The sequence below is a fragment of the Phyllopteryx taeniolatus genome, chromosome 5, assembly GCF_024500385.1.
Source record: "Phyllopteryx taeniolatus isolate TA_2022b chromosome 5, UOR_Ptae_1.2, whole genome shotgun sequence".
NCBI classification, from domain to species: domain Eukaryota; kingdom Metazoa; phylum Chordata; class Actinopteri; order Syngnathiformes; family Syngnathidae; genus Phyllopteryx; species Phyllopteryx taeniolatus.
This window is the reverse complement of record NC_084506.1, coordinates 23,729,085-23,743,362: the sequence shown is the minus strand read 5'-3', so window position 1 is coordinate 23,743,362 and position 14,278 is coordinate 23,729,085. Positions and strand designations below refer to the sequence as shown.

The 14,278-nt window shown below is 40.0% G+C and overlaps 1 protein-coding gene across 6 annotated transcripts in view; it reads left to right on the top strand.

Moving 5' to 3' along the window:
- The window catches only part of lrrk2 (leucine-rich repeat kinase 2), a 53,318-nt gene that overhangs the window by 909 nt on the left and 38,131 nt on the right, over positions 1 to 14,278 (top strand). For all 6 annotated transcript variants that reach the window (XR_009788620.1, XR_009788621.1, XM_061773963.1 and 3 more), the window contains exons 2-11: positions 1,329 to 1,414; positions 2,377 to 2,450; positions 4,022 to 4,110; positions 6,810 to 6,947; positions 8,133 to 8,267; positions 12,108 to 12,239; positions 13,412 to 13,531; positions 13,636 to 13,802; positions 13,871 to 13,950; positions 14,091 to 14,197. Coding sequence is in view for 4 of the 6 variants with exons in the window: in XM_061773963.1 (XP_061629947.1) it covers positions 1,329 to 1,414; positions 2,377 to 2,450; positions 4,022 to 4,110; positions 6,810 to 6,947; positions 8,133 to 8,267; positions 12,108 to 12,239; positions 13,412 to 13,531; positions 13,636 to 13,802; positions 13,871 to 13,950; positions 14,091 to 14,197 (1,128 nt within the window). In the remaining 2 variants the exon portion in view is untranslated. The remainder of the gene's footprint in view (positions 1 to 1,328; positions 1,415 to 2,376; positions 2,451 to 4,021; positions 4,111 to 6,809; positions 6,948 to 8,132; positions 8,268 to 12,107; positions 12,240 to 13,411; positions 13,532 to 13,635; positions 13,803 to 13,870; positions 13,951 to 14,090; positions 14,198 to 14,278) is intronic.

The window sequence follows — 14,278 nt, the reverse complement described above, 5'->3', positions numbered from 1 at the left end:
TGTCTTTAATAGATCCAATGTCCAACTAGTCCTTTAATTGCTTCTTTCCTGTTAGATCCAATGTCCAGCTAGCCCAATATGTCCAAAAATTCCTGGCCTACTAGATCCAATGTCCAACTAGTTATTTAATTGCTTCTTCCCTATTCGAGCCAATGCCCAGCTAGCCCAATATGTCCAACCAATCCTAGCCTAATAGAGCCAATGTCCAACTAGTTATTTGACTACTCCTTCCCTAATAGAGCCAATGTCCAAATACCTTAAAATGTCCAACTAGTCTTTCCCTAATAGGTAAAATGTCCACCTAGTCTTTCAGCTATTACTTCTGCATTTGATCTGCTCTAATGTCCAGCTAGTCCTTCACCTACCCCTTTCTTATCAGATCTCCAACTACCCCAATATGTCCAACTAGTAGTACTTCCCTAATAGTCCAGTGTCCTACTAGTCCTTCAACTACTGTGTACCCCAAATGTCCAATTAACCTTTCACTTGGAGATACAGTTTCCAACAAGTCCTTTACTTGTAGATCATCAGCTTCTTTCCGAGCTTTCCAAATGTCCAATAATACTTCTCCTTCTCTATTAGATCCAATGTCCAGCTGCCTCAAATGTTCCACTAGTCCTTCAGCTGCTTCTTACCAAATAGATTCAATGTCCAACAAGTCCTTCAATTATGCCTTCCCTAAAGATCCAATGTCCAACAACTCTTTCCCTAAGAGAGATAATATCCAAACCACCCAAGTGTCTTACTAACTTTTCACTTGGCGATATAATGTCCAACTAGTCCTTCACTTGATGTTTATCTACTGCTTCCTGAGCAGTCCGACTGTCCAACTAGTCCTTAAACTACTCCTTCCCTAGTAGATAACATTTCTAACTACCCTAAATGTCCAACTACTCCTTCAATTGTAGGTTGATGACTTTTCCTAGTAGATCTCATGTCCAATAACCTTAACTTGGAGGTCACTTGTCCAACTAGTCCTGTAACTACACATTCTATCATACATCAAATGCCAAACTACCCCAAATGTCCAACTTCTGTTTCGTTTGTAGCTCGATTTCCTATGTCCTAGTCAACTTTAAATTGTAGGTCACTTATCCATCTAGTTCTCCAACTCCTCCTTCCTTATTAGATGTATGTTAATAGCGTTCCCTAGGAGATCCTCGTAGATCATACAGTACCTCCAACTAGTGCTTTTATATTGACCTCAATGTCTTCAAAGTAAATGACACTTCTGCACTGTAGGGGGACCAGAAAGCAAAAACACACAAAATTTAACTGGTGACTTAATGAAAGCTAACATGTCATCACATGGTTTCTCTTTGTGACAGCATGCCAGCTGTTTGCAGACAAAGACATCCGCGTGCCAATCACGGCCGCACTGATGTCGCACATAGACAGCAGAGGAGTCCAGCAGGTACTTGAACTCACTGCCACTGTTCACGTGCAATCCCGCTTAGAGGAAACAGACATGTGCCCCAAATATAGCCCAGCAGAGGCTCCACAGCGAAAGCAAATGAAATAATTTGCTAATAACTAATTTTCTATGGGTTGGCAGAACTTTTCTTGTAATTTCTGTATTGACCACTTTCTCTCGCAACATAAGAAGATTCCCTTTGTGACGTAACATTTCCAGACACATGACAGGCACCTCATCGTTCCTGCCTTTACATTGTTCCCCCTCGATATAACGATTCATCCTTCGCACCCCCGCTATATCATGGATTGTAAGCAATGTTTTTTACATCATACAGTCAAGTCCAAATTTAGAGTTGCAGTCCTTCAGTGTAGTAAAACATGCCGCAGCAAGTCGAGCTGCATTGAGGTCTCCTGAAAGAGAGCCCGTGACCCTAGTCAGGATAAGCAGTACTTGCTAATTGATGGATGGATCTATGCTAATTTCGATTAGTCTGCCTATGGCATTTCGAATGACATTATATGTTAGTATTAAGCTAGCAGACTTTTGTTAGATGAAATTACTGTACATGGTTCCGTTGAAGGTTTTGGGGTTTAAATAATGTTACATTCTCTTGGTTTAAGACGTGTCAGTTTTAGAGTCAACTTCAAATAGAAGTGACAAATAAACAGCTTGAAGCACGCACGCTTTCCCTCTTATTTGGAGAACTGTACAAGCCAGTGTGAGAACAGGGTCTAAGAATTACTTTCAGAAGTTGTGTTTAAATATGTTTAATTGTCTTTTGCTAATTTTACATTTATTTAAAGCATGTGGGTGAGGTAAAACTATAGAAAATAAAAGGTTTTCCAAATGTCACTCTATCACAGAGTTTCACTTATGGGGGGTGGATCTGAAACATATCCCCTGTGAAAAACAGGGTTTCACTCTAAGCCCTATGTGATAATGTCACCCTCTCATCACAGGTGGGCTGGTCGCTGTTGTGTCAACTGATGGAAACGTGTCCGGGTATGTTGGAGCACCTAAACATACCTCAGCAGTAAGTTGACGGGTCCAGCGCACACTCAGTTCAACTGCACTGCATCATACTGAGGTCTGTTTCTTTTTGACCCTGTGTCGTCATTAATAGTGAACATGGGCTATTGTGAAGTATGTTTTCTCAAATAATACTGGACAGTGATCCCCACTTCGTTGCAAGAGTTACATTCTCGACCCACCCGCAATTGGTAAAAAAAATTGTAATACAGAGAGACAATATAAAAAGTTTTTATTTAAAAAAATAGTTTAAGCCTTACAATACTCTTCCTACACAGTTTAATCACATTTAAACTTATTTAAACACATTATTCTAACACAAAAATAGTTTTACAGAAATAAATGCAATGTAGAGGGGGACTATTATATAACGTATCAAAAGTTACTTGTACCTACAAGTAACCAAGGAAGTCCCTGAAAAGTAACGTTAATCAGGAAGTAACTTGCACCAAGATGGATCTTAAGATAACACATATCCTAGGAAGTGACCAAGAAGTAACTTGTACCAAAAAGGTAAGTAGATAGATAGCTGGATAGATACTTGATTCCTCCCGTGAGTGAAATTAAATTACATTTATTTTGTTGATAAATGTAATAATGATAAATTGTTTTTGTTCTTTGTCCCTACTAAATAAAACAAATATCTGGATTTTTTTTTTTTTTTACAAAAATGTGAAGAAAGGTAGGAGTTAATGTAGACATACTCATACCTAGAGTAGTAACTAGAGCTAAGATGCAACCTACTAAGTAACGTAACAGTAATTTATACCAGCCAGTGACTTGAGTTGAGACTTAATCTAGGAAATAACATAGAAATAACTTTTACCTACAGCTAACTTGAGCTGAAACATAACCAAAAGACTAATGTAGGAGTAACTTGTACCAGACATTAACTCGAGTTAACACATAACTAAAGTAGAATTTACTTTTACTCGGCAGTAACTTGTAGTAACATAAAGTCAAAGTAACTTGTACCTAGAAGTAACTTGACCTAAGAAGTCACGTAACCTACGAAATAATGTAGAAATAAATTGTTACGAGAAGAACTTGCCTTTTAGGTACGTTGACTTTTTGTTGTTGTACCCTTTTATTTAGTAACTCACTGATTTGGGCAGTCAATTATAATTTATTTAAAAAATTTTTTTAAATGTGCTACAAAAGACAACAACTAAAAAAAAAAAAACAATCTGTGGGCCACAATTAGCTCCAGGGCTGCACCTTGGCCACCTGTGTTCTATCTTTATACGGGTTGTCCGTTGAAAGGGAGTGGCACGCAGTAAAAATGCAATTCATTCCTGGAAACTGCCACTGTTGCTGACAAATCTGTCAGGTGAAGACTGAAAATATGCAGTTAGGTGTTTGGTATTATAACAGCGGAAACCTTTCACACCCCATTTCATCTGACAGTGTCTCACTTCCCCGCTGAGAAGCTGCTGTCAAACATTTTCAGACATTCCAAAAGTGCGCTCACAGGTTGTGATGCCATGAATGCTGTTAGATTGCCCAGTCTTAACTGTGTGTGTGTCTGTGTGTCTGTTTGTGTGTGTGTGTGTGTGCGCATGTATTTGCATGCAGGCAGATCCTGAGGGTTCTGTCGCAGTACCACGCAGACAGCCGGGTTACTATGGTCGTGCTCCGAGCCCTGGCCCTCCTTCTGCAGTCAGGTACTTTCCAGCAGCTGTGATACCGGTGGCAATCCCCCCCCCCTGCCCCCTCCTCAACACACACATGCACAAACAATCCTATAACCCGTGTGAAAAGAAAATGAATAACATATACATTCAAGTTCATATGTTTGATATTAATACTCGTTAAAAATAACCTTGTGAGAAATTCATAGTCAAGTTCATAATAAGTAAAAAGTTAATAGTGATTTAAATTCATAGACAAGTTCATCTGATTTCATCCACAAATAACTGGTTAGCGTCTTTATTTATACCCAGTGTTCAAACCTTTTATTCCAAGGGCCACATACAGAAAAATCGAAGGAGGCAAGGGTCACTTTGACATCTTTAATTTCACAGAATAAACCATTCCATCAGTGTAGTTAAATATATGTGAAGCTATAATGTATTTATTTTTATATATTGGATTCATTAGTTAATTCTGAACATGTTTATATCCAAAATAAAGGAACTCGTGCACACTTCCGCAACCACATTATCTCAGGTATTTATTTAACTTGCCCTCTCGAAAAGACTTCTGTTGCGTTCTAAGTTACATTCATGATGGAAAAGGGTTTGAAATAGGTTGCCTATCTAAAGTGTGTTCTGTTTTGACATTAATGGGTTGGCTCGTCGAGGTTGAAGTTTATATTGTATAGTACACTACAGTACTACAGTGTATCATACCAATGTATTTTGAAACATGGAAAGCACAATTAAAATAAAATTAAGTATCGATCGAGAAGGCGGCGGTGTAGATGTTATGTAGAACCAAGGGGCATGCTGAGTACGTCATAACAGCATGTGACTCATCCATGCTTTTATCTCCGGTAGACTTGACCATTCTTCTGACCGGACTCCCCAAAAAGAGCATTAAACAGCAGCAGCTCATTCAGAATGCTGCAGCTCGGGTTCCGACCAGAACAAAGAGGTCAGAGCATATTACTCCAATTCTAAAGTCTTTACACTGGCTGCCAGTCAGCTTTAGAATAGATTTTAAAGTTCTGCTACTGGTCTATAAATCAGTAAACGGTTTAGGTCCTGAATACATGAATGAAATGCTAATGGGATATAAACTCAGTAGGGCTCTGAGATCGACAGACTCAGGTCAAGTAGTGGAGCACAGAGTCCAAAGCAAACATGGTGAAGCAGCATTTAGCTATTATGCTGCACACAAATGAAATAAGTTGCCAACAGAAGTGATGTCAGCCCCAAGTGTGTATGTTTTTAAGTCCAGGTTAAAAACTTTTTTTCCACTTTTAAATTATATTTCTTGTACTGTACGTGATTTTAATTGTACTTTTTTCTCTCTCTTTGTTTTAAATGGTTAGAAGCCGTTTTTTTCCCTTTGTTTTTAAATGCTTTTATTCATGTAAAGCACATTTCTCTTGTAATAAACCTCGCCGCTGACAGGAAAAAGCATTTCACTAATCTCTGTTCGGAGATTCGTTGCTAGTCAGCAATCACAGAGCTGAATCATAATTGCCCCTTCACTCAAAACTGAATCCCTTAGTTAGTCTGTTAGTCTCAAGAGACCAGGCCTGACAATTCAAAGTATGTATATGAGAAAGATGGTCGATGTTAAATGATGAAACATTTTAGTTTTCGGCATTACATTTGGGTGGTGCATGGCGGCAAAATTTGATGACTTGGCATTGGTTCAGTAGATACCAGACGTTTTGGAAAATTCAGCCCCTTAAACCAGTTTCACTTGGCAGCATGAAATTCAGCATGAAATTCACTATACAAGGGCCATTGAAGGGGCCATTTTAGGGTAATTTTGGCTGTTTACAGCGATCCTTCAAAGGTGAACTCGTCCTCAAGCTTTTGTTGAATGGCTACCAAATTGAACCAAGTTTTTTAGACAAATGGACGATGCCAAACTGTGAAACTTTGGTGTTTTCATCATTACGTTAGGGTGAAGCATGGCGGCGAAGCGTGATGACTTGCCATTGGTTCAGTGGAGCACACCAGAAGTTTTGGAAAATTCAGCCCCTGAAATCATTTTCACTTGGTAGCATGAAATTTGGTAGACATGTCTATCATGAGTAGCCCTACAAAAACATCTCCAGTAGTTATGCCTGAAAACACATGGGAAGTCTGCCATTTTGGTTTGACATGGCCATTTCCAGACATCCTTCAAAAGATATGGCCCTAGATTTTTTTGGGTCGATTGCTACCAAATTTGAAGCATGCATACTTGGCAGATCATTGTGTGTGGGCGCAGCACAGGGGCAAAATTTGATGACTCACCATGACACACTAAACTATGGTGGGAATCTTGAGTGACTATACTGCCTAGGATTTAAAAAAAAAAAAAAAAAAAGATGATGTGGGGGAATTAATGATATGAATGATTAAAGATAATGCATTTCATCAAACTGGCGTCTCATGCTGTTTATACTAACATTGTATTGTATATATTTATCATATCGTGATTAATGTTTCCCATTCGGCATCCATTGCAGCTTGGTCAACCTGAAAGGGGGATTCCTACATCTGTGATCCCTTGTAAAAGTTAAATCTGTTTTCCTAAATTAGTTCTCGAGGAGTTTTTCCTTCCCCAGTTTGAGGGTCGATCTCTCTGAACTGTGGGCTTGTTAAGCTCTTTGACACAGTTTTGTGATTCTGGGTGATATAAATAAACTTGACTTGTTGGAGAGCGCGTGACATCATTGTGACTTCTTTCTCTCATGCAGACGCCATCGCCCTGCTGCTACTGGAGGACGAAGAGGAGGACGTGTTCGGCCTGGCGGTGCAGGCCATGAAGGCTTTCCCCTTCAGCGAGGAGGTGCAGCTCCAAGGCTGCCGAGCTCTGCAAGCGCTCCTTCGTCGAGGTGAGCCGGAAGTGATTTGTTGTGCTCACTACGTGCAACAAAATATTGTTATCCATTTTCTGGCAACACTGTAAAACTTAGCAACCAGATAAAACATGTTTTGGAACTCAAAGCAGCGTCAAGAATGAAGCCGACCGTCAGTACGTTGTATTAATTAACCAAGTGTTGACAACCTTGGAATGAAAATGTTACATTTTATGCAGATAAATGGCAATAAATAATCTTCTGATTCTTCTTCAAATGTGTTTTTGTTGTTATAATGTCTTATACAATGTAATATTAATAATTTCCTATACGATGTCCACAAGCTAGAGGACAATTGTTACTTTAAAAAAAAAAATATATATATATATTTTTGACAAACTTGGAATTCGATCGTTATGCTTTAAGTAGATTGGCAATCAGCTTTTTGTATCTCACACAATGCAATTTCCACAAGCTAGTAGACAATCATTACTTTGTTTTAACTAACCAATTATGGACAACATTTGAATTTGAATGTTGTGCCTTAAGCAAATGATTGGAAATATATGTTTGTTATTGTTATAACCTCACATATCGTTACTTAAAAAAAAAACTGTTATCGACAACGTTGGTATTTGAATGTTACACTTTAAGATTATTGACAATCAGCATTTTTTTGCTAGAAATCTCACACAGTTAAAAAAAAATCCACATGATGGTGAACCGTCATTATACTTTCCATTTTAAGCAGATAATTGGCGACAAAATGCTGTCTGTCGTGGTTTTTATTATTATTATTATTATATATACCTCAAACTAACAATTTTCACAAGCTCGTGAAACAGTCGGTACATTGTTTTAATGAGCTGTCAACAACCTGTGCATGTGAACATTACGTTTTAAGCAGATGATAGACATTAAACCGTCTGATGTGTTAAAGTGTAGTTTTAAATGAGCTTTCCACGAGTTAGCTGACCGTTGTCACTTTGTTTTAACCAATCAAATGTTGAAATAACAAATAAGTAGTTGTTTCGGTTGACTTTTTACACACTACGTAGCAGAATTAGTCGTTTTTTTGGACACATCACTGTTTACTATTATTATTATGGAAATACTATGAGGTAAAAAAGTATATTTTGTATTCAATTATTTTATTCCTTATTTAATGCATCAAAGCTGTTTTTTTTCTTCTTCCAATGCAAATCTGTTGTGCTGGTATAGTGAGTGACGAGCACCTGGTAGAGTTTGTGGAGAACCAGGACCACTTGGTGGTTCTCGCCGCTCTGCATGGGTTCCCAGACAACCCAGAGGTGCTGCTGCAGGCCATGAAGGTTGTCCTCCCTCTGTCTGGACCCAGTAAGACCCTCCTGCATCGTTATCACCACTATAGCATTAATGCACAAATTGTATAATCAGTTGTATAGTCAGATTGTCTGTTTGTGTGAAGTTGCAAAAGCTTGCCCCATCTGGCATCTGTAAAGATAGTCTACCTGGGATTGGCTCACAGTCAACCACCTAGCAAACAAAACATCAAAGGCAAACACTTACAGTTTTGCTTAACCTTGCATACATAAACCTGAAGTTTGGTCACAAAATGGAAGGACCTACACACTTAAATGGAGGACGGAGGTAGAAAAGTTGCTTGCGGTTAACCAGTGGTTAGCATAGCGTATCAGTCTGACTTGACTGCCGTCTGCGTCAGAAGAACATGCTGACATGCCAGGCGCACTATTGACAGCGTTTACCGCTGCCTTACGTTGATGCTTAAGCAGTCCCATCCTCATGCTAATGCGACTTGAACACATCAATACATCATCGATGAAGTACAATACACAAAAAGTAAAACTGACAAACACATTTACTTATTTATTTATTGGGGGGGTGGGGTCGGCTGGGCGCGGGAGGCATTGGGTCTCTGCGGCCTCCTCCATGTGGCCAGTTTTCGGCGCGCCTCGGCCGGACTAGGACTACATAATGATTTACTTTCATCTTGTCTACAGCTAGTGGTTTGTCTTTTTTTAATCTTCTTTTCTCACTCCCCTCTAGAAATCTTGTTCTGTTCGACTGATCGACTTTGATTCTCAATAAATATCCATCAAAATACTAAGAAACCACAGCGGCAGCTTAAAAAGTCCACTGTGACACAGTAAAACTGTTCCGGCATAAAAGGGATACAGATCCTCCTTTCTGGTTGACCTAACAGCCAAACAGGCTGAAAAAAGGAGAGAAGGAAATTTCCACTGGTATACTTACTTAAGCACCCTTTCAAAAGGGAAATTCCTACGTGACATGAGCTAATTGCATTTGGTAAGCGGCTCCACCAAGCTTAATTGTGCGCTGTAATAAAAATGCTTGAGGCTTAATTGTGCTTTCCATGTGTCATTAAAAAAAAAAAAAAAAAAAAAAAGACATAGCGATGTCTGCGCAATTGTTTTCAACACAGGTCCGTTGTCAGTGAGTCTCTGTGTTAAACTTGACACTTCCTTTACACACCGGCCGCATCCTGCCTCTGTTACTAGACCGGTTGCTAATCCAAATGCTAATGCTCGCCAGACAAAAACTGAGGTTTTTGTCTTGGTTGAAGTACATTTTATGTACAATCAGAGGAAACTACAGGCGTGTGTATAGTAATAGCCTTGTTAGCGAGCTTCTCTGTTAATAACTCTCCTGCCTCCCCTCTTATAATGTATTCCATGGAAAAATTATTCCCACAAGATCGAAAGAGTGGGGTAAAATTCCATGTGTGAAATGCATGTCTCTGCTGATGTACTGCAGGGATGTATTTAGCCTCCACACAAATGCGATTAATTGTCCACTGGCAACAAACGTGTGTGACGATTACGACCTACCCAGAGCAGGGAAGTACCCCCCCCGATTGTGTGTTCGCAGTAATTCCGTAATGATATTTTCCCACTAGCTTTCTAAGAAGGGGAAAAGGACAACTTGGAATTGTTCTCCAGGAAGTCGGTCATATGATGATGATAATATACATGGAACATCTCCTACAAGGGCACAATCAACTCTGTGTACATTATTTTCACCATTTGCAAATTGAATTTGCGGATTGGGAACATTGTCTCTATCCATTAAATATGAAATCTCACTATGAAACCACTAAACTGCAAAGCTTTTGTAATCCTATCCTAGACTCTAGAATAACTGCTTCCAATTGGTGCTCACTTGGGCAAATTCCCTAGTTGGATTTCGTCAAAACCCTGGGATTTGCCCAAAATGGCTGCTTCAAATCAAAATGTCCAACTTCCTTTTCAATTTCGGGTATATGCCCTTGACACCTTTTTTGTCCATCCTGTCATAATAGACATCTCTACCCAAATTTGCTTCGATCAAACTGATATTCTGTCCCTTTTTTTCTAACTTTAAAGGGGTGGCGACTGTGTGCGAAATGGCTCCTTCATAACAAAAGTGTCCCACTTCCTTCCCAATTTCGGGCACGGGTCCTTGAGACTTTTTTGTCCTATTATGATAGATTTGGCCGCCCAATTTCGTGTACCAGTAAATTAGTACAACTGGTGTTATTGTGTTTCCCAACATTTACTGTGTAAAACAGTGGTTCTCAACTTTGTTGGAGTTACTGAACCCCACAAGTTTCATCCGCGCATTCACGGAACTCTTCTTAATTGGAAAATAATATATGGTTTATTTCAAATTCAAAACCGGTATATATTTGTGCACAAAATGAACCACGCATCATTTGCACACAAAATCAGTGTTCCAAGAATAAAACGTACCAAAAATGAATTTCACACAACAAACTAAATCATAATTCAGTTCAATAAAAAGTTACTGTAAATTAATGTTGATTTTGTTGTTGCCTTTTACCTTGGCAAGTACCACTTTCAATTTCACAAAAAAGTCAGTTCCCTTTTTTTTTTTTTTTTTTTTTTTTTTTTTTTGTACGTCTACAATCCTCAAGAAGGATTGTTCGCCAAGATATGTCTGGTATCTTAAATAGCTGGCTTGTTTGACCTGCGTGCTTTCAGCGACGCTACGCTAGTGGGGGCAAAGTGTCAGCGCATTCCTTGTTTGTGGATGACATGAAAATCAAAACAACAATGATGCCTGCACATTGTGCTGCATTTGGTTGCACACAACGCCATACAATCACAACAAGGGAACTGGGAATAACCTTTCATATGTAACAATGTTTTTTTGGCTCTTTTTTTCAAATGTTCTGTATTAATAGTACATGGCTTGATGGTGAGAGAAAAATGTGGCCCTTTAATGGTCCTATCCTATCAGATTTCTTTTTCATTTTTTACAAGCTTTGATGTCCTTTTATTGGGTTGGCAAGTTAATTTGGGTTGAAAATACCCAGAAAGTCCGTCTTTAAGCCAGCGGCCGGGCTAACCATTCATAGCGACCTCGTGTTCATTTCACTCAATGCGGGGGGGTTGTCTTGCAATCATCATGAAGCAGAATTCACCTAGCATTGGATTTTATCACCCACTGCTCACAGCGCCACAGAGTGACGTAAAAGAGAGGAGGCTATTTTTAGAGGGTCCCATTCTATCACAATGTAACTGCTGGCAAGCTGGCGGTGTTCATCTCACGCGCACATTTTACAGTGACCGCAGTTACATTCATCCATCCACCATCCATTTTCTGAGCCTTTTCTGAACTTACTTTATGAAGCCATCGTCCACAAAATGGGCCTGAAGACAGCACACTTCTGTTTCCGAATCCTTCGGGGTTTTTCCACATATAAATTGAAGTCCTTTATTCTTCATCTCCTCTGAGTTTGCCAGGTGACGCAAAGTTTAAGCTTTGGACAAGATGCAGCCGCGTTATCAAGCAGCAATTTTTCCCAAGTGGGCGTGTAGCAATCACAAAGTGGGCAGGTACTTGAATAATGAGTTAACGTTTGACGTCACATATACGCAGAAATCTTATCCGTTCGTTTTGCAAGCCTTATGCATTTGTCATTTGCATTTAAGCGACAAACCGCAAAGATGTCAAACATAAACCAGATCACAGACTCATTTTGACCTAAGTTATGCATAAAACAGTTGAAAAAATGGATTCTGATGGCATGGGACCTTTAATTAACATCTTTACATTGTTTGCTATGGGGAAAAAAACTTGAAATGACTTATAGGTCAACTAGCCTCACTGTGTTCATTGCCTTCCACTAAAATCATGTAATAGTATCGTAAATTAAAGTCATACTTCTTACAGGCAGTAACGTGGAGATGTTGATGTCCGGCAGCGTTCGCTGCTATAGCGTGCTCATCTCGGCCATGGACACTTTCCCACAGGATGAGGAGCTTCAGGAGACGGCGTGTCGCCTGTTCCGGAGGTTCACATCAGGTCAGAGGAATGATGATAATGATAATGATTATGATAAAAATAAAGATAAAGCATATCCATCACACATGCCATGCTAAATAAAACAAATTAGATGCAGTTCTGATGTACAGTGAAATCCGTTTATCGGAGGGAATACGATTACGTTCCAGACCTACCCACAACATGTCAAAATCCACAACTTAGAGAGACCATGTAAAATAACTGCGATAAAGAGAGACGATATATATATTTTTAATAGTTTCACCCCTCTCACAAGCTGTAGTCACATTGAAACCTACCTTAAAACACATTGTAAATGTATTCTAACACAAACATTTACAGGTTTAACAGAAAAATCTGTGATAGAGCCGCGATGAGCCAATTTAGCGGGGATTACTGTATAATGTTACAGGAAATAACCAAAGTTAAGTAACCGAGTATATAACTGAAAAGTAACTTTTATCAGGAAGTAACTTGCACCTAGATGTAAGGTGAGATAACAAGTATCCTGCGAAGTAACCAATAACTTGTAGAGAAAAGAAGCTTGATTTGAAAAGTAACTACAGGTAGAAAGTAACCAAGGAGTAGCTTGTGTCAGGAATTGACTTAACGTGACGTAGGAACACAAGTAAGCTCAAAGTAAATCATGCCGAGAAGTTATTTGGGATAAACAGTAGCCTAAGAATTAAAGGAGGTAAAAGAGGTAACTTCTACCCGCAAGTAACTTTAAAGTAAAAATGAACTTGAGGTAGGAAGTAACCTACAAGTACTTGTACCAGGCAGTAACTTGTAAGACGTAACCTAGGAAGTAATGTACAAGAAACTTGGACTAGGCAGTAACTTGCACCTTGAAGTAACTTGAATTCAAACGTAAGAATTAAAGAAGAAATAAACACGACTAAAAATCCACTAGGTTATTTTTAAATTTTTTTGTGGGCGGGCGGGGGCGGGAAGGCGCGGGGTTGGAGTGTGTGTGTAACTGAATAACTTGCAGTAATATCACTGTTGAACAAGAAGATCAACTATGGAGGCTTCTGTGTTTGGATTCCGTCAATTGTGATAACATTGTGACAAACATACACGGCAGTTGATGATAAGGCAGGTCAATGTGATTGATCTGTGTGCTTGTGTGTATGTGTGCGATCATGTGTTTGTATGCGTGTGTCTCTGTGAATGTATGTGTGGTCACTCAGAGAGCTACTACAACATCCTGGTGCTGAACGGCGTGGCCCGGGTGGCGTTAAGGGCTTGTCAGACATTCCCCCGGAACGCCACGTTACAGGCCACCGCCCTCTCTTGCCTGGCAGACCTCAGTGAGGATAGAAGCACGCGCGTACACACACACACACACACACACAGACACACAAACACACGCTCACCCATGATCATGATGATGATGTGACGACGTGCTCCATAGCGTCCAGCATGGTGCAGAGCAGAGCGGCGGCCGAGCAGGGCTTGGAGGACGGTGAGGCGGAGGAAAACCGGGGTGGCGGCTCAGAGCAGGTGGAGAACTTGGACTTGGGCTGGATGGAGGCCTGCTGCACAGCGTTGGATCTCCACGCCGCAGAACCATGCGTTCAGGTTGGCCCCCCAGGAGGTTCACCTAAGACAATGAATCAAATGTAAAGAAATCCAATGAACCCTTGCAGGAAGCTGCATGCTGGGCCATTCACAGTCTGTTGGTGCACGGAGCTGGAAGGAGTCATCCAGAAGAGGAGCAGGATGATCGGTATTCTACATCAATATTACATACACTACATGGACCAAAGTATTTAATTTATTTTATTAATTGATTGATAATACGTTTGCTAGTATAATGTACTATTAGTTTATAAATATTTTTGGTCCAAACTGTGTGTCTCTTTTTAGGACTCCTGTTCACAGACAGCTGATGGCGGCCATGTTGCTTCACTCCTCCTCGCCCCGCGTCTTCGAGGCCGCCACCAGTGCCATCGCCACGCTGGTCACGCAAAATCGTGAGTGAGCCAGGGCTTCCCGGCTGCACACGTGCACGCAAACATGTAGTATGTATTACATACTGCGTATTTTTATTTGAA